Source organism: Octopus sinensis, linkage group LG7 (genome assembly GCF_006345805.1).
Source record: "Octopus sinensis linkage group LG7, ASM634580v1, whole genome shotgun sequence".
Lineage (NCBI taxonomy): Eukaryota > Metazoa > Mollusca > Cephalopoda > Octopoda > Octopodidae > Octopus > Octopus sinensis.
In genome coordinates, this window is record NC_043003.1 from 19,033,438 (window position 1) to 19,052,439 (window position 19,002).

Consider the following 19,002-nt stretch of genomic DNA (forward strand, 5'->3'; position numbering starts at 1 on the left):
ACGGCAGTTTTTTCTAGCAGTGTCATATGAAATTGTCACCCATAATTACGACCCTAGTATCAATCTATTGCATTTCAATCTATTTTAGGGTTAGGGGTAGGTGGAAGGGTATCTTTTTTTCTTCACAAATGTAAATAAACCCAATCTGTTTCTTAAACGAGGCACATATTCATACGGCACAGAATGTTGTTTACCTCAATGGACGTAGGTGATTGGTTGAAATTGCAGAAATTGAAGGAAAAAACATCAAATATCTTTCAACATATAGAATTTTCTCAATAAAGCCAAGAGAAAAAGATGTTTTATAAACACATTCTACCAGTATACGAAGTTTAAAATTTTTTAGTTACCTACAAATTATGTTAAAAACTGCCGTTCAAACCAAAAAGATCCGTGTTTTTCTACTATAACCTTGGACTGACCAAAGCTATGTGAGTGGATTTGATTGGCAGAAACTGAAAGAAGCCCGTCATATATGTGTATGTGTGTGTATGCCTCTTTGAATCTCTGTTTGTCCTTCACAACCAGTGTTGGTGTGTTTATGTCCCCATAACTTAGTGCTTTGGCGAAAGAGACTAATAGAGTAAGTGCAAGGCTTTAAAAAAATGTACTTGGGTGGATTCAGTTTGCTAGAAATTCTTCAAGGTGGTGCCCCAGCATGGCCACACTCTAATGGATATGGGCTTGCTTTGTTATCACATGGTCTTGAGTTCTGTCTCACTGTATGGCCTCTTAGGTAAGTATCTTCTCCTGCAGCTTTGGGCTGACCTGTGGTTTATGAGGAAGTTCAGTAGCTGGAAATTGTATGGAAGCCTGTTGTGTGTGTGTATAGTGTATGTAGCACAGGCAAGAAGTTCCAAACAGTACTCGATACCAAGAGGTGAGAGTCATTTATGGATATAGCATTGCAGCTGGCACTGTACATTTAGGTTTATGAATTTCACCCTCTTGAACATCAGACTGGCTATAATGTGTTGTATAGTTAATTGATTGTTTAGAATATATGGTCAAGAATATGGGAATTCAGTAGACATTTGGTGGAAAAAAAAAAGAAACATGGAAAAAAGAAAATTTTGCCTTTTCTAGGTGAATTTCTTTATTTTGTACCTTTGAAATAATTTGTTAGCACTGAAACAGTTTTATGACTGTCAGCTTTTCATTTATGTAAATATTGCATATATAGGCGTAGGAGTGGCTGTGTGGTAAGTAGCTTGCTTATGAACCACATGGTTCCAGGTTCAGTCCCACTGTGTGGCACCTTGGGCAAGTGTCTTCTACTATAGCTTCGGGCCAACCAAAGCCTTGTGAGTGGATTTGGTAGACGGAAACTGAAAGAAGCCCGTCGTATATATGTATGTATATATGTGTGTGTGTGTGTCCAACATCGCTTGACAACCGATACTGGTGTGTTTATGTCCCCACAACTTAGCAGTTTGGCAAAAGAGACTGATAGAATAAGTACTAGGCTTACAAAGAATAAGTCCTGGAGTCGATTTGCTCGACTAAAGGTGGTGCTCCTACATGGCCACAATCAAATGGCTGAAACGAGTAAAAGAAAGAGAAAAGACTTAAATAAACTTAGACATGTTTTAGCCAAAAACTGGTCCTGATCCTGTCTAACTTAACAGCACCACCTGACATCATCATCCATCCATTTTCCATGCAGGCATGGATTGGCCGGCTTGATAAGAACTAGCAATGCCAGGGTCTGCGCCAGGTTCCATAGCCTGTTTTGGCTTGGTCTCTACAGCTGGATGCCTTTCCTAACCCCAGTCACTTCACAGAGTGTACCGGGTGCTTTGTATGTGGCACCATCACCGGTACTTTTTATGTAACATTTTAAAGTCAAGGTTTGTGGTGTCATGGCCCATTCAAGTAGGGAGTTATTGTTGCCTGAGATGTATATATATATGAATGTATATGTGTATGTTTATATGTATATTATGTATGTCTGTATTGATATCTCTATATGTCTATAAAATTTCAGTTATCGGCAATGCTTTGACCTCGAAGGAGAATCAGGAATTGTCGTTCGTGCTATTGGGACAGCTGTCACATTATCGAAATCCTTAGTGCTATCTACATCTCCCATGGGGCTTTCACCTTTCAAAGAGTAAGTTATTTGAACATTTTAAAAACATTATTTGAAATCATATTTAATATTTTTCCTTTATTTTTTTTCACTTTCTATATTCATTAAAAGCAAGTTTTTTTAAAATCTTTTTGCTAGAAAGTTTGTAGAAGTGGTAATTGGAAGAAAAATTTATTGAAAGAGTAATTAGAATATTTTTTGGACACGAAACACTAAATTTTCTAGTCAGTTACTTTGATACTCAAATAAACTAGATTTAAAGTTCCCTGAGCTGGAGATTAATCTGTTGTGGTATTTGAATCCTATTTATTGTTTTGGAAACTAAATCAAAATTATATCAAAATGTTAATCTTTTCTAAATACTTAAAAACCACTTCAAACCATCTCAGGATACACAATGATAATGATAGAATATCATTTTAAAATTAATTATTCTAAACATCTTTATGTTCTTCCATACTTTTTTATTTTGTTATTTGTGTAAATAGGATTTTTCCGTTTTGTTAAATAGTTTTCAGTTAAATACATTTTTTGTTAACCTTCTATTTTTCATACATTAAAACAGTTAAACAATATCTATTTATGCACAACACAGTGTAAATTTAAAAAAGCTGAAGTAAATTCAAATATTGATAAAGCCTCACTGTGAGTTAAATAAGAATGTAAATATATCATTTTTGTACTATTGATTTGTGCCCTCCTTCCCTTTTTTCTGCTCATCAGGCACATGGCTTAGTGGGTAAGTTGTTGCATCCATGATCTTAAGATGGTGATTTTGATTCCTGGACCAACAATATGTTAGGTTCTTGAGCAAAACACTTCTTTTCATGTTCCTCAAATCCACTCAACTGGTAAAACTGAGTAATCCTGTGATGGACTGGCATCATGTTGAGGGGGAGATATATATATGTCACAGAATTTGGGAAACCTGCCTTATGAGCCCATGGCTCAGGAAGGACCTTTGATCTTTTGATCCTCCCTTTTTTCCTGCTCATCAGTAGGATGGAAGGAATCTGTTTACATTTCTATTTAACTCACAGTATAGCTTTGTAATATTTAAATTAAAACAGTTATTTGTTTAGTTTTTTTTCATGTAAATATGATTTTGTGCAACAGATTTATTATTGAAATAAACAAGAAAAAAATCTATTGTATATTGATTATAAATGTTTGTTTATTTGCAATAATCTCTTCCTAGCGATCTAATCGAGAAAAGCTTACTGAACTATTAATATTGGCCTCAATTGATTATTGCTTAAAGAAATTTGCTTCTGGTTAATTTTCACATTTTTTTACCCTAGATGTTTTCCCTCTGGCCTGCTTTTATTTCCGTCTTTCCTTTCCTGTTTCAAATGCTTTCTCATTCTTACCTGGTCTTGTCTAATGCTGGCTTCAAAAGAACATCTAATGTGCAAAATTTCAAAACATAAACTTGATTTATTTTCGTTAGGCGCCTTATGACCGTTTCTTTTATTTGAAAGATTTATTCTGTTTACAGACATTTGTGTGTGTGTGTGCTTCTGTTAATGTTGGAAATGCTGTACTTTTATTTTAAAAAACATGCTTGTATAGAGATTAAATAACTCTATATTTGTATAGAGATGAAATAACTCAGTAACACCATCTGACAACAAACATATCAACAAAAAATAAAAACAAACGAACAATAGCTAAGTTAGTTTTAATATATTTGATGCATAAAATACAGCATAGAACAAACATCTGAATTTTAAAATCTTAAAACATTTTTATTTTTATACTTAATTTGTAAGATACTTGATGTGAAATTGCCTATCAAAAGAGGTATTTATTGTAACTTGGTCGAGTAAGTTTGCCAATAAAAACAAAAACACTTCTCTTCTTTTTATTATTATTATTATTATTATTATCAGTGGAAGACAGTGAGCTGATAGAACTGTTAGTACACCGGACAAAATGCTTAGCAGCATTTATGTTTACGGTTCAAATTCTGCCAATGTTGATTTTGTCTTTCATCCTTTTGGGGTCAATGAAATAAGCACCAATCAAGCCCTGGGGTCAATGTAATCGACTAGTTGCCTTCCCACACAAATTTCAGGCCTTATGCCTACTGAAATGATTATTGTTATCATTATTATTATCATCATCATCATCAGTGAAAAACTGAGCATGCTGGACAAGTTGCTTAGTGTTCTAAGTTTTAATTTCGCCAAAGTCAACTTATGATTTCATCCTTTCGGAGTTTGTAAAATAAGTACCAGTTAAGCATTGGGGGTCAGTGTAATCAACTAGCCCCCTCCCCTAAAAAATCTCAGGTCTTGTGTCTGTAGGATTATTAGTATTAAAGGCAGTGAGCTGACAGAATCATCAAGGTGCCAGACAAAATGCTTTGTAGCATATCTTCTGCCCTTATATTCTGTGTTCATATGCCACCAAGGTCCACTTTGTCTTTTATCCCTTTGGGCTCAACAAAAGTATCAGTTGTGCACTGGCATTGATATAATTGACTTACTCCCTGAAATTGCTAGCCTTGTGCCAAAAATCAGAAACCATTATTATTATTATTATTATTATTATTATGAAGGCAGCAAGCTGGCAAAATTGTTAGTATACCGGGCAAAATGCTTGGTGGCATTTCATCCTTCTTTATGATCTGAGTTCGAATTCCTCTGAGGTCAACTTTGCCTTTCATCCTTTCAGGGTCATTAAATTAAGTACCAGTTGAGTACTGGGGTCGATGTAATCGACTAGCCCTCTCCCCACAAATTTCAGGCCTTGTGCCTTTAGTAGAAAGGATTGTTATTATCATCTAATTAGAAGGTGGTGAGCTGGCAGAATCGTTAGCATGCTGGACAAAATGCTTAGCAATATTTTGCCTGTTCCTACATTCTTTGTTCAAATTCTGCCAGAGTCGACTTTGCTTTTCATCCTTTCAGAGTCGATAAATTAAGCACCAGTGATACACTGGGGATTGATGTAATCAACTTAGTCCCCTCCCCCAAATTTTAAGCCTTGTGCCCATAGCAGAAATGATTATTATTATCTAGTTTGCTAATTAGCTAATCAATTGTTTGGTCAATCAATCAATTCATTAGAGTCCTGTCTATGACGTTATCAAAAGCATGCACTTTCACAAGTTCTTTGTGACAAAAGTAGAGCAGATGAGGACACATCAATGAGAAGGTTGCAAACAGTGGCAAAAAGACTCTGATGAATCAACTCAGTGAATTGATCAGTTAATTAGCTAATTGGTTAGTTAATTAGCTGTTTTCAATTCTGGGTACATCATCATCATCATCATCATCGTTTAGCGTCCGTTTTCCATGCTAGCATGGGTTGGACGGTTCTACTGGGGTCTGTGAAGCCAGAAGGCTTCATCAGGCCCAGTCAAATCTGGCAGTGTTTCTACGGCTGGATGCCCTTCCTAACGCCAACCACTCCGTGGAATGAGATTAGCTTGTTGAAGTCAACTCCAGTACTTGACTGGTACTTTATTTTGTTAATCCTGGAAGAATGAAAAGCAAAATTGACCTTTACGAGATTTTGTATTCAGAACATAAAGAGCCAGAATAAAATAGTGGTGCTCCAGCATGGTCACAGTCAGATGACTGAAACAAGTAAAAGAGTAATGATTTTGCCTGTCCACTATCCTTGCCTGATAGGAATAAAAGTTAGTGATATATAGCCATTGTGTGTGTTTTTATTGGCAAAATGAATCACCCAAGGTGCAATAACATTTTAAAATTAATTTTCATACATCAATAAATGTACAATCTGATATCATCATCATCATCATCATCGTTTAATGTCTGATTTCCATGCTGGGACGGGTTGGACGGTTTGACTGAGGACTGGTGAGCTAGAGGCTGCATCAGGCTTCAATCTGATCTGGCAAAGTTTCTACAGCTGGATGCCCTTCCTCACGCCAACCACACCAAGAGTGTAGTGGGTGCTTTTACGTGACACCAGCACGAGGGCCAGTCAGGCGATTCTGGCAACGACCATGCTCAAAAGGTGTTTTTTATGTGCTACCTGCATGGGAGCCAGTCCGGCTGCACTGGCAATGACTTCGCTCGAATGTCGTTTTTCACGTGCCACCGGCACATGTGCCGGTAGGATGACTCTGGCAATGATCACGCTCGAATGGTGCTTTTCACGTGCCACTGGCATGGGAGCCAATCCATGGCCCTGGCAACGATCATGCTCGGATGTGATTTTAATGTTCCACTGGCATGAGTGCCAATCAAGTGGTACTGTCATCGGCCACGACAACGATTTTGATTTTGATGAATACACATTTACTTACTGATTCAGTTAAACTGTTTCAACAATTACAGTGAAATCTGTGTTTCATTGAGGGGGGCAAAATAAAACCAAAATATGTTGAAAGTTGTCTGTGTAATCACCAGAAAAATGAAAATAGTATGGACCATTTATCATCATCATTTAGCGTCTATTGTCCATTACTGGCATGTGATGGACGATTTGACTGGGCTGGCATGCTGGAAAGCTGTGCCAGTCTCCAGTCTGATTTAGCATGGTTTTCTACAGCTGGTTGCCCTTCCTAACACCAACCACTCCGAGAGAGTAATGGGTGATTTTATGTCCCACCGGCATGGGTGCTATTTGCGTGACATCGGTATGTGCCATGACTGCAATTTTGCTTGGCTTGATGGGTCTTCTTCTCAAGCACAACATAATGCCAAAGGTTTTGGTCATTGCCTCCATGAGACCCAATGTTCAAAAGAAACTCAACCACCTCACCTCCATGAGGCTTAACACTCATTTTTCATCACATATTTTTTTCTATAGTTAGCTGTTGAACCCTTTGGTTACAATATTTCTGACTGACTTTATTTCAGTTCATTTCGAAAATAATAAAGATTTTAATAAAATAACTTTGTTGTTAATAATATGGTGTTTGAAGCATAAATTAAAAGGAAATTTTGATGACAGACATTAATTTAGGTCACTGTAAAACAAAAAGTTTGTATTATAGACCCGGGACAGCCTCATGCAAGTTGATATGAAAAAATTTAATGCACCCAACATTACATATCTTAACTTTGGCATATTTAATATTGTTTTTTCACAGAGATAATATCTCTGATTTATTTCATCTCTTAGCATTGCTATTTTCTTGCACCAGTAAATTTACTATAATGTATATTTACTTAGTGATGGATTCACTAAGATATGGAGGAGGTCAGAATCGGATCAAAACTTGTGTAAAGCTCTCTGTTGTACTGCACATAAGATATTAATCCACTGACTAATTTTATTAGCTTTTTAATAATGCTCCATGTATTAACTACACTAACTTATTTGTATACTTCTATGGTTACTTATTCTATGTGACACCCTAACAATTCACCCCATTATGGTTATTGTTTTGGTATTCGATTCTTGGACCGGGCGACATGTTGTGTTCTTGAGCAAAACACTTCATTTCACGTTGCTCCAGTCCACTCAGCTGGCAAAAATGAGTACCGCTGTGATGGACTGGCGTCCCGTCCAGCTGGGGAACACATATGCCATTGAAACCGGGAGACCAGGCCCATGAGCCAGGCTAGGCTTTAAAAGGGCGCACTTATTATTATTATTATTATTATTCTAAGGTTGAATCTGACCAAAGTCGAGGGTGACTACATATTTTATCCTTTTGGGAGTTCATTCAATAAAGTACGAGTGAAGTACGAGTACTGGAGTTGATTCTTTCTCTGTCCTTCTCTGAGTTGGTTATGTTGCATACTGAAAAACTAAAATGAGATGATTAACTGCAGTTGTTTGAATGTTGATGATTTGGCATGGCCTGCTGGACATTCTGCTTGCTTTAGCGACTGCGCTTTTTGGCACTTGGAGACATACACATGGACATACATGTGCAGAAATATACCCATGTGGATTGAAAAAGTGAGAGAAAGAGGTTATAATTCATTAATCAACCCTTTAGCATTCAGATTTCTCTTTCAAAAGTAATGCTTATTTATTCACATTGATAAAAATTTGTCATGCGTTACCTTCAAGCTTAGAGATTTCAATGATGTGGTTGTTTATTTTTAAAATAATATCATCTACCACTACACTCACGGAGTGGTTGGCGTTAGGGAGGGCATCCAGCTGTAGAAACACTACCAGATCAGACTGGAGCCTGGTGCAGCCTCCTGGCTTCCCAGACCCCCCCAGTCGGACCATCTAACCCATGCTAACATGGAAAACGGACGTCAAACAATGATGATGATGATCGTAAAGTAAGTGTGAGAGATCGGATCTGACCAGTTTAAATGCTAATGGGTTAAACATGACTGACATAAGCACTTTCCTTCTCTTCATACATGTAAAGAGAAATATGTTCACAGACATAAACAGGGAGAGAGGACATGATTTATAAATTGAACTCAATTGTCATAAACACCTTTTTCTTCTCATATATATACATGAAGAGAAATATATTTACGTTCATAAACAGAGGGGAGAGGGAGAGAGAGAGAGAGAAAGGGGTAGGAGAGAATGAAAGAAATATCAAAATGTCTGATGTCAAGTAAGTTAGTGTCAAATCAGCGATGCCAAAATGGCTGTGCCAAACAGCTGTGCCAAAATGTCTCATACCCACTTATAGTGTCCATTTCTTCAGAAATGGATCCTGGCTGAGTCATGGGATTAGCAGCAACCCCTTCTCAGGAAAAAAAAAAAAAAAAATTGACACACTGGTAGAACTATCCAATGATGGATTGATGTGGAAGTACAGCTTGGAATAAAAGTTATTCATAGGCACAGACATGGCTGTGTGGTTAAGAAGCTTGCCTTGCAACCACATGGTTTCAGGTTCAATCCCACTGAGCAGCACTTGGGGGAAAATGTCTACCGCTATAGCCCAGAACCAACCAATACCATGTAAGCGGATTTGGTAGGTAGAAACCTTATGGAAGCTCATCATGTGTGTGTGTGTGTGTGTCTGAGTTTGTTACGCCCCTACCATCACTTGACAACCAGTGTTGGTTTGTTTATGTCCCCATAACTTAGTGGTTTGGCAAAAAGAGATCAGATAGAATAAGTACTGGGGTCAATTTGTTCAGCTAAAAGCCTTTCGAGGCCATGCCCCAGCATGGCCAAAGTCGAGTGGCTGAAGCAAGTAAAAGATAAAAGATCAATTACTAAATGGGAGCCATTTTCTCATTTATCTTCACTATCTAGCAATTAAGACTAAATCAATCCACCAAATTTCCAATGCCAGGAACAAGTTTAGATCTACATGCAAAAGAACTGATGGTTTCAAGATTTTATTGCTGTGCCAGGCATGTTTGTTGCTGACTATATAGTTCACCAAAGAACCATCTATTATGTGATTGATTTTATCGATATTGTAGGAAGAATTAGAATGATTTATTGCTACATGCTATTTTTAAATTTAATAAATAATTTCTTTTTTATCTTCTTTGTTATTTGATTAATGAGTAAGCGTTTTCAGCCTTTCTGTTTAATTCGTCTTTTGATTTCTGGGTTTTGTGATTGTTCCTTTAATATTTTATCATTCTTTTATTATCATGGCTCAGTGGTTACAGCATCAGGCTTACACTTGTGAAGTTGTGAGTTTGATTCCCAGACCAGGCTGTTTGTTGTGCTCTTGAGCAAGACACTTTATTTCATGTTGCTGGGTTTGAGTCCCAGACCAGGCTGTGTGTTGTGCTCTTGAGCAAGACACTTTATTTCATGTTGCTGAGTTTGAGTCCCAGACCAGGCTGTGTGTTGTGCTCTTGAGCAAGACACTTTATTTCATGTTGCTGAGTTTGAGTCCCAGACCAGGCTGTGTGTTGTGCTCTTGAGCAAGACACTTTATTTCATGTTGCTCCAGTTCACTTAGCTGTAGAAATAATTTGCAATGTCGTTCATGCCAAGCTGTATCAGCTTTTGCCTTTCTCTTGGTCAATATTGGTGGTGTGGAGATGAGAGACTGGCATGCATGGACGACTGCTGGTCTTCCTCAAACAGCCTTGCCCAGAGTTGTGCCCAGGATGGGAACTTTCGAGGCACAATCCCTTGGTCATTCATGTATTGCAAACAACTTGCACATGCAAGTGATACCAGTCAAAAGCTCTGCATACTAGAAACCAGCAAGTGTATGAGGTCATCAGGAGAGAATGTGTGCTATTTTGGGGCCTACCTCTCAACAGCATCAATGCACATCACCCCACCCCACCTCACTGATATGAGGCCCTGCTTGCTAGGTCAACTGATTACCAAGTAAAACTCAATATTCTTCTATCCATTGCTCATTGTCTCTTTTTAACCAAGAGACAATGAGAAAACAAAAAAATTCAAACCTGGTCTTTATTCTTTGTGTGTGTAATATATATGGAGAGAGAGATAGCTGTAGCTAGTTCTGATAAGGAGATATATTTATTCTTGTGTCTGTATGTATATGTGTGTTCATATATAAATATATATATTGGCTTCTAGGAAGCTATAAACAGTCAGGTCTAGGTGCATGCTTGCTCACAGTAGAAACAGCTGTGAGCTAATGAAAGTGATTATGTAATGCTTTTTTTTGTTTTTATAATTCATTAATTGATTCTCTGTACTGACCCGGTGGTTTACTGTAAAGCATGATTATACTGAGTTTTTATTATTTTAAATTTAAATAACTATGTTCTCCAACCGGAAATCAGAAACCATGTTGGGTGTCAGTCAGCAAGTCATTTTCTTCAAGGAAGGTGATTAGTTTTCTTCTGACTATTCGTTCCATGACCTTGCTGATGTGCAAGGTCAAAGAGATAGGTCTGTAGTTTTTGGCCTCTGCTCTACTACCTCTTTTATGAACAGGGTATATTTTACCCTCCTTCAGTTTTCTTAGAAGTTTGCCAGCTGGAAGGAAGCTCTGAAAGAGGGACTTGCTTACATGCTTTTAGAAGGATTGCTGGGAATCCATCGGGGCCAGTAGCTGAGTTTGAGTTCATTTCATCTATAGCCCTTATTACATCGTCTTCCTTTATATTGATGTAATCAATCATCACTGCTTCTGTTTTTTTATCTGAAGTGATAAAAAAGTCAGTTGGATTGCTGACTTGCAAGTGTCCTAGGGGTGGAGTGAAAATACTTTTGAATTGCTTATTTAGTATTTCACTTATTCTCATTGGGTTTCCTGTTAGTGAACCATCTTTTTTGAGGAGTGGCCCTATCCTGCAGTGCACTGAAGCTGCCTATATGTATGTATGTGTGTGTGTATATATATATATATATATATAAATTTTTTTCATAATGAGATAAAAAACCAAGGCTGAGTAGATTTTAGAACATTCATAGATAGAAGGTCTTACAGCTGTTTCCAGGATATTTATTATATACCTTCATCAGAGATGGTGTGAGAGAATAGTTAAGTAATAGTTAATTTAGATATGATACAAAATAGAGAGTGAGGTGAAGGAAAGAAAATAGATGTGAGATATGTAGGGAAATTGAAGTTGTAGATCCATTTTTTAGGCAAAATGGTATACATGTATATATATATATGTGTGTATATATGTATATATATATGAACATATATATATATATAATATATATATATATATATATATAATAATTACAATAATTTTCATAGAGAAGACTATTGTTATAATAATGAGTTCAGGGCTAATACAATAAATATAATGAATAAGAATAGATATAGAAATAAAAGACTAAATAGTAGGAATAATAATGATGATGGTAACATATATTAATTTTAGATGCAAACAAATTTATTCGTATTGAATTAGCATTTGTCAAAATCAAGTGTGGAAAACATCATCCATCATGTAGTGTCTGTTTTCATTGATGCATTTCTGAAAGCTTGTCTGACGTGCTCCATATTTTCCCGGGTCTGTACCATTTTTGGTGCCCCCTCTGGTCTCCTATTCATTAGTGTACCTTGTGTACAAAGTGCATTCATTCCCCCAATATAAATATTGTGTTACAGATGGGAACAGCCTGACTTCAGTCAATGTTGAAGTGGCACCAAAACTCACGCTGAACTGCTGTGACAGACTTGTTATTCTTCATGTAACTGTCGTAGGCAAACACACAGTGCTCTATCATCCACAGCGCCATGTCTTCACCTGAAAAGAAAAAATGCTAAGATATCACAGACTGAATGGTACCTATCAGACATATGTGTCACACCATGGGGGGGGGGATGGCTGAGTAATAGCCATTTCAAAAATGTCCATCCTCTCTGCCCCACCTGTATAAGTGCGTCTGGATATAGCACTTTCTGATCATGAAACTTGAAGTAGCTCATGTATAATTCCTGTATTCATTAAATTATATAATACATAAACTATAACATGAGTTGTCCCAGAAGAAGCATAATAGGCATTGCATAGGGATTGAACTTGTAAATTTTGGCTCAGTTGTCCAGCATTTTTAATTGGCAGCTTGGACATTTCAGGTTAGAATCAAGTTTTGGCATTCTGTTTCCTAACAGTGCTTCATTTATATATATATATATCATCATCATTTAGCGTCCGCTTTCCATGCTAGCATGGGTTGGACGGTATATATATATATATATATATATATATATATATATATATATATATATATATATATATATATATATACATATATATATATACATATACATACATACATATATTACATATATATATATATATATATATATATATATATATATATATATATATATTGCTGCCTCTCACAATTTGGCAAGTATAATCAGCCTATATATTTGTCTCTGTCTGTATATATCTATCTTTTTTCTCTCTCTTCTTTCTCTCTCTCTTCTTTCTCTCTCTCTCTGCTGTCTTCTCTTCTTTCTTTCCTTCTTCTTCCTTCATGCTTTCTCTCTGTTCAAACTGAACTTTTCAGAAATGATGGCCTGTTTCATTAAGGTCAGTAGGTTTGGCAGTGGTAATATTTGCTTTGGCTGGAAACAATTGATTGCAAACTGGAATGGGCTGCAAAGTTATAACCTGTCTGTTAAGTTAGCAGAGGCATATATATATATATATATATATATATATATATATATATATGTATATGTATATATGTATATATATGTATATATGTATATATATATATATGTATATATAGGGAAAAATGGTTACCAGGGTGGTAGTTATCAATAAATAGCTGATCTATAAAAAAAGAAAAAGAATGAAGAATATCACAAAATTACTTTAAAAAGATGATGAGAAAAGCCTCATATTTTATTGATAGTTCCATTCTGTAGAAATATACTATTATTATTATTATCATTATTATTATTGTATATTGATTGGTTGACTTGGGAGCTGAAATCATTAAGTCTTTCATGTAGAAAGAAACATGACTAGATCAAAAATAGATTTATAAGTTATATCTGATTTTTGCCTATTTAGTCCTCATTAAAGTGTATGCATGTGTATATGGGCGTGGGTAATTATGTGTGCTTGTCGGCATGCATAGAAATTTGTGTTTGCTTGTTATCTATCAGTGTAATTTGTGTGTGTGTGTGGGTGGGTGTATAAATGTGTGTATGCGTTTATGGCTGTGTGTTAGAAACTCATTCTGCAACCTCATGGTTTTGGGTTCAATTCCACTGCATGGCACTTTGGGCAGATGTCTTCTGTTTCAGTTCTGGGCACACCAAAGCCGTGTGAATGAATTTGGTAGATGAGAACTGTGTGGAAACCTGCCACATACATACATATACGTGTGTGTGTGTGTGTGTTCACCCCCACCGCTATTGCTTGACAGCTGGTATTGGTTTGTTTATGTCCTTGTAATTTAGTGGTTCAGCAAAAGAGACTGATAGAATAAGTACCAGACTTTAAAAAAGCTTAAGTATTAGAGTCAAAACTAAGGGTTCTCAATCATTTTTTACCTCTTAGCCCCTTTGATTACTATATTATTCTAGTGGACCCCGTAGCCATTCGATGTTTAAAAATTAGTTTTATAGAAACTTCTTTCAAAATTTCTATATTGTTTTTCATATATTAGCTTGTGTAGGTTGTACTATGTAAAATGTTAGAGAAACCTAGCTGTTTCTTGCAGTGCATACCGATACATACATCTAGAGCAAGACTTTTTCAGGGACCCTTAAATTACTATTGTGGATCTCTGATTTACTATTTTGTTATGTGACCCCCCCACCCAAAATTTTATATATGGACCCCATTTGAGAACCACTGGACTAAACCCTTGAAGGTGGTGCTTCAGCATGGCTGCAGTCCAATGACTGAAACCAGTAAATGATAAAAAATAGAAAAAAATATTCCTTTTACAGTGGAGAATAAGATTGGCTCACACACACACACACAACGTGTGCGCACATACAAACACATGTATTTCAATATACAAATAGGAAAAAGAGTACTCAGTATCCGTTGTACTCCTATTTTCTTGCCATGTGCAATTCACCAGCGCCCCTAAAAATATAGATGGAAAAACCTTGGTCAGAGTGGAAGTTCAGGAACATGTTGAAATATGTTTTTAAATTTCATTTTTTCAAATCCTGTCTACAGCTCTGTTTTGTAAATCTCAATAATACAAACAAGTTCCTCTCCAATTTCTTTGTCTCCATCATCATTAATATGTCCCTTTTCAATGCTGGCATAGGTTGGACAGTTTGACAGGAGCCGCCTAGCTGAAGAGCTGCCAGGCTACATGTCTGTTTTGCCATGGTTTTTATGGTTGGATGCCCTTTCTAACACCAACCACTTTATAGAATGTACTGGGTGCTTTTTACATGGCACCAGCACTTTTTATGTGGCACCAGTACCAATCATTTTCTTTATTACACCTCTCCCACTCATCTCCAAAATTATCTTTCTAAAAGCTTGATATAACTAGATATTTATAGCAGAGGTTTATTGTTTGTCTATTAGAGATATCTACAATTATATTCCTATGCGTTTTGTGTTGAGTAGGCTTTCAAACTGACTTGCTTGAATGTTCATTCTAAAATTTAGTTTTGTTGTGATTTATTACACAGAGGATGATAAAGTTACAGACTTTGGAAACACATTATGATATCATTATTTAGAGTTCCCTTTGCTCTGTTTTTTTTTATTTGTGTGTTTAATTTAATTTTATTTATTTATTTATTGATTTGGATTAGAAAGTTTTGAATTTGTAGACATTGTGGTGAATGAGAGAGAATCTGCTATAGTCTCGGAAGAAATACTTTATTGTATTAATTTACATTACTTCAGTTCATATGCTGGCCAGGTCAACTTTGCCTTCCATCAATATGTAATATGTACTATTATAGTACGTATGTGTGTATACACTATAATTATAATACATACATATACAGTATTCATATGTATTGTATGTATACTTGGTGTTGTGGGAACTTTCCTTGGATTCTGCCCTGTGGCAAATGTACATATAAACAAAACTTATTATGTATGTGTGACCAATGATATTTATTGGGGTTTGAACAATTCACCTCTGGAAACATGGGTGTTTCATTCAACATCCTTAAACAACCCTTATTCAGGGACCTTTTGAGCGGGATGGGTTACTCGACCAGAAGAAAGTTCTAACTGGGCCCCAATTGCAAGGTCATGTGCTGTTTATCTTGATATGAGATCACCATGTCGCGCACATATGGTTGTGATGCATGTGCCTAATGTACTCTTATCAGACGGGTAATCATGATGGGTACATTGGGCTTCGTATATTTTACCCCAGTGTCACTTTGATGGCATGCACTGCTCTCTTACTCAATAATAATAATATTAATAATAATAATAATAATATTAATAATAGTTACCATTATCATAATCTTCATTATGATGACCATCAATTTTTTTGTTTTGTTTTGTTTTCTTTTGGGGTTCCTTTTCAGTGTTAATGTGTGTAATGGTTTACATTGCTATTCAACAACTGGTTCCAGAATGGCTTTTTATAATATCTTCGTATTTCTTGTGCCAACTCTTAGACCAATCGCATTACACTTATCTTTTTGCGTTTCCCACTTTTTAAAGCAACTTTCCTTTTGGATTTTCCTGCAATTAACATCTGTTGTCTACAATTGCTGGGGTTCCACTGCATTCCCCCTTTATTACTACTGCAACTCCTACTACTACTACTACCACCACTGCTACTGCATCTTAAACATCAAAGGCTGTTTGGTTTACATAGTGGTGGGTAATAATAATAATAGTAATAATGATAATAATAAACGATAATTTAAGAAGATTGACGTAAGTTTTCATGAAGATAAATTCACAATAAGAAGAGTGCGATACGATATGTAATGAATAGTGACTGACCCTTTTCCAAAAGGAACGCAGGATATTGCAGTTCAAATTTTGAATTTCTGTATTTCTGCGTATTTCCCATTTTTCATTTTGAACCCAGGGAAGACAAACATACCTTAGAAATATTCTTCAATTCAATGGAGTCAATCTCTATTGCTTACATATTGTATCACGCTCTTCTGATTGTATAATAATAATAATAATAATAATAATTAATAATAATTAATAATAACAATAGTAACCTATGTCTTTTAAATTCTAAGACATTTGTTTGAACTTATTGTTGTTTTTTCATTTTCTTTTGTTTTCACAAGGAAATTTGATTTAATCCGCCGCCAATTCAGGTTGAAGTGACCTTTTATCTTTACTTATTTATTTATCCATTTATTTATTCATTCATATATTTATCCATTTATTTATATATTTACAATTACTCAATATTAAGAGTGGTTTTTCATTTTTTTTTTTTTCTATTCTCCCCATGTTCTTATAACACGTATTCCTGCTGCTTCCCCTCAACTAACAGAAGCCGTTTTTTTTTTTTTTTGTTTGGCTCTCTCTCTCTCTCTCTCTACACACACACATATATATAAATGGTAAAAGAAAATATATAAATGCCTACTCTCGGATTTATTAAAACAAAGATTCAAGCTTGCTTACATCATTATTCATAAGCTCAGCTTTGTAATAGTAGGGAGGATATTAAATCAGAAGAAATAAATCAGTTATTTGATAGCTTCAATCTAGCATAACAATTGTACATATTAATAATAATAATAATAATAATAATAACAATAATAATAATGATAATAATAATAATAATAAAAACAACTGTTAATATCGGTAAATGTTTATTTTATGTAATTGTTGCTTTTCATCTCTTTGTATGATGTTTGGCCTGGAAGATCAATAGTTGATCTCATGCCCGCTACTACTCCCAGGATAAACTTGCATTATTATTATGTAGTTCCCTGTTAAAGACTACTGAAAGTGTTTTGGTAAAGCCAGCAACTCTTTCCCATCATATATATACTACAATGTGCCTAGGCACAGGAGTGGCTGTGTGGTAAGAAGTTTACTTTCCAAGTACATGGTGTCAGAACCATGTAGTTGGGAAGCAGTCTTATTGCTGGCACCTTGGGCAAGTGTCCTCTGCTATAACCTCAGACCGACCAAAGCCCTGGAGGGTGGATTCAGTAGATGGAAGCTGAAAGATGTCTATTGTGTATATATGTGCGTGTGTGTGTCTTTGTGTCTGTGTTGCTCTCCCCCACCACCATATGACAACCAGTGTAACTTTGCAGTTTGGCAAGAGACCATTAGCATAAGTACTGGGCTTTAAAATAATTAGTATGATGGTTGATCCAGTCAGCTAAAATTCTTCAAGGCTGTGCCCCAGCATGGCCACAGTGTAATGATTGAAGCAAGTAGAAGGTAAAAAGAAAGATAATATATATATATAGATAGATAGATAGATAGATAGATAGATACAAATATTCTATAATTATAAACATAATTATAATCAGGGGTCAGTTAATTGCTTCGCCATGCACCAAAATTAGAAATAGGAGTTAAAGTGCCTTTTCTGCTACCATAAAGATCTCCCAGACAGTAACACTGGGAGATCTTTATGGTAGCAGAAAAAGTATTTTAACTCCTATTTCTAAATCCGGTGCGTGGTGAAGCAATTAGCTGACCCCTGATTATAATTATGTTTATAATTATAGAATATTTGTATAATTTTACCTAAAAAGGTTATTTTAACGTACTGAACTACTTGGTAAAATTATTAATTAATTAATTTTACTCTTTTATTATTATTGATATATATATATATATATAGATATAGATAGATAGATAATAGCTTCATGCATACATGCACACACACACATGTAGATGCAGAAGTGTGTGTGTGGTAGAGAAGATTGCTTCCCAGCTATGTGGTTTCGTGTTCAGCCCTACTGAACAGCACCTTGGCCAGTATCTTCTACTATAGCCCTGGGTCAACTAAAGCCTTCTGGGTGGATTTGGTGGAGGGAAATTGAAAGAGCTCTCTCTTTTATTTATATGTATGTATGCAAGTATGTATATATGTATGTACTTACATTTGTCTTGAGCCCAGCTGATGGTTGTAACTGTGTAAATGAGTATCACTGTCACATAAGTGATGCTGCCCAATTCTAGTCTTCCATGAAAGACCTGTCTGACTATGAGAGAAATATTACTTTGCTTGGAAAAGGCGAGGGTTGGCAACAGGAAGGGTACCTGTTGAAAATCTGCAACAAATTCTGTCCAACCTATGCAAGAATTACAAACTGGACATTAAATGATGACACACACACACATGCACATATCTATATAATGATGGTTCCATGATGGTAAGATCAACAAAAAAAAAGGTATTCTATCAGGTGAGAGGTAAATATTTAATAGACACAATACATGTTTTTATGTGCTATTAATAGTTTCATATGTTGAGAAGTACCTCAAGCATATTCATCAGGCACAAACTAACTAAAAATAGTTCCTTACGACATGCGGTCTGTGCCTGATGAATATATTTGAGGTGCTTCTCAACATATGAAACTATTAGTAGCACATAAAAACATGTATTGTGTCTATTAAATAATTAACACACACGCACATACATACATGGATGAACAAATGAAGTCTGTGATGCAGTTT

General features: G+C 35.7%; 1 protein-coding gene and 1 long non-coding RNA gene across 5 annotated transcripts in view; one reads left to right on the top strand and one right to left on the bottom strand.

The window, feature by feature from the left end:
* Positions 1-19,002, top strand: part of LOC115213815 (C2 domain-containing protein 5) — a 107,716-nt gene that overhangs the window by 16,523 nt on the left and 72,191 nt on the right. For 3 of the 4 annotated variants that reach the window (XM_029782696.2, XM_029782697.2, XM_029782699.2), the window contains exon 9: positions 1,988-2,113. In XM_029782696.2, the coding sequence (XP_029638556.1) occupies positions 1,988-2,113 (126 nt within the window). Of the gene's footprint in view, positions 1-1,987; positions 2,114-16,631; positions 16,662-19,002 lie in introns of all 4 variants that reach the window. The other variant, XM_029782698.2, reaches the window with a different exon arrangement.
* LOC115213818 overlaps positions 11,796-19,002 on the bottom strand; it is a 38,696-nt gene continuing 31,489 nt past the window's right edge. Inside the window, exon 3 of the long non-coding RNA XR_003881870.2 lies at positions 11,796-12,162. This is a non-coding gene — a long non-coding RNA (uncharacterized LOC115213818). The remainder of the gene's footprint in view (positions 12,163-19,002) is intronic.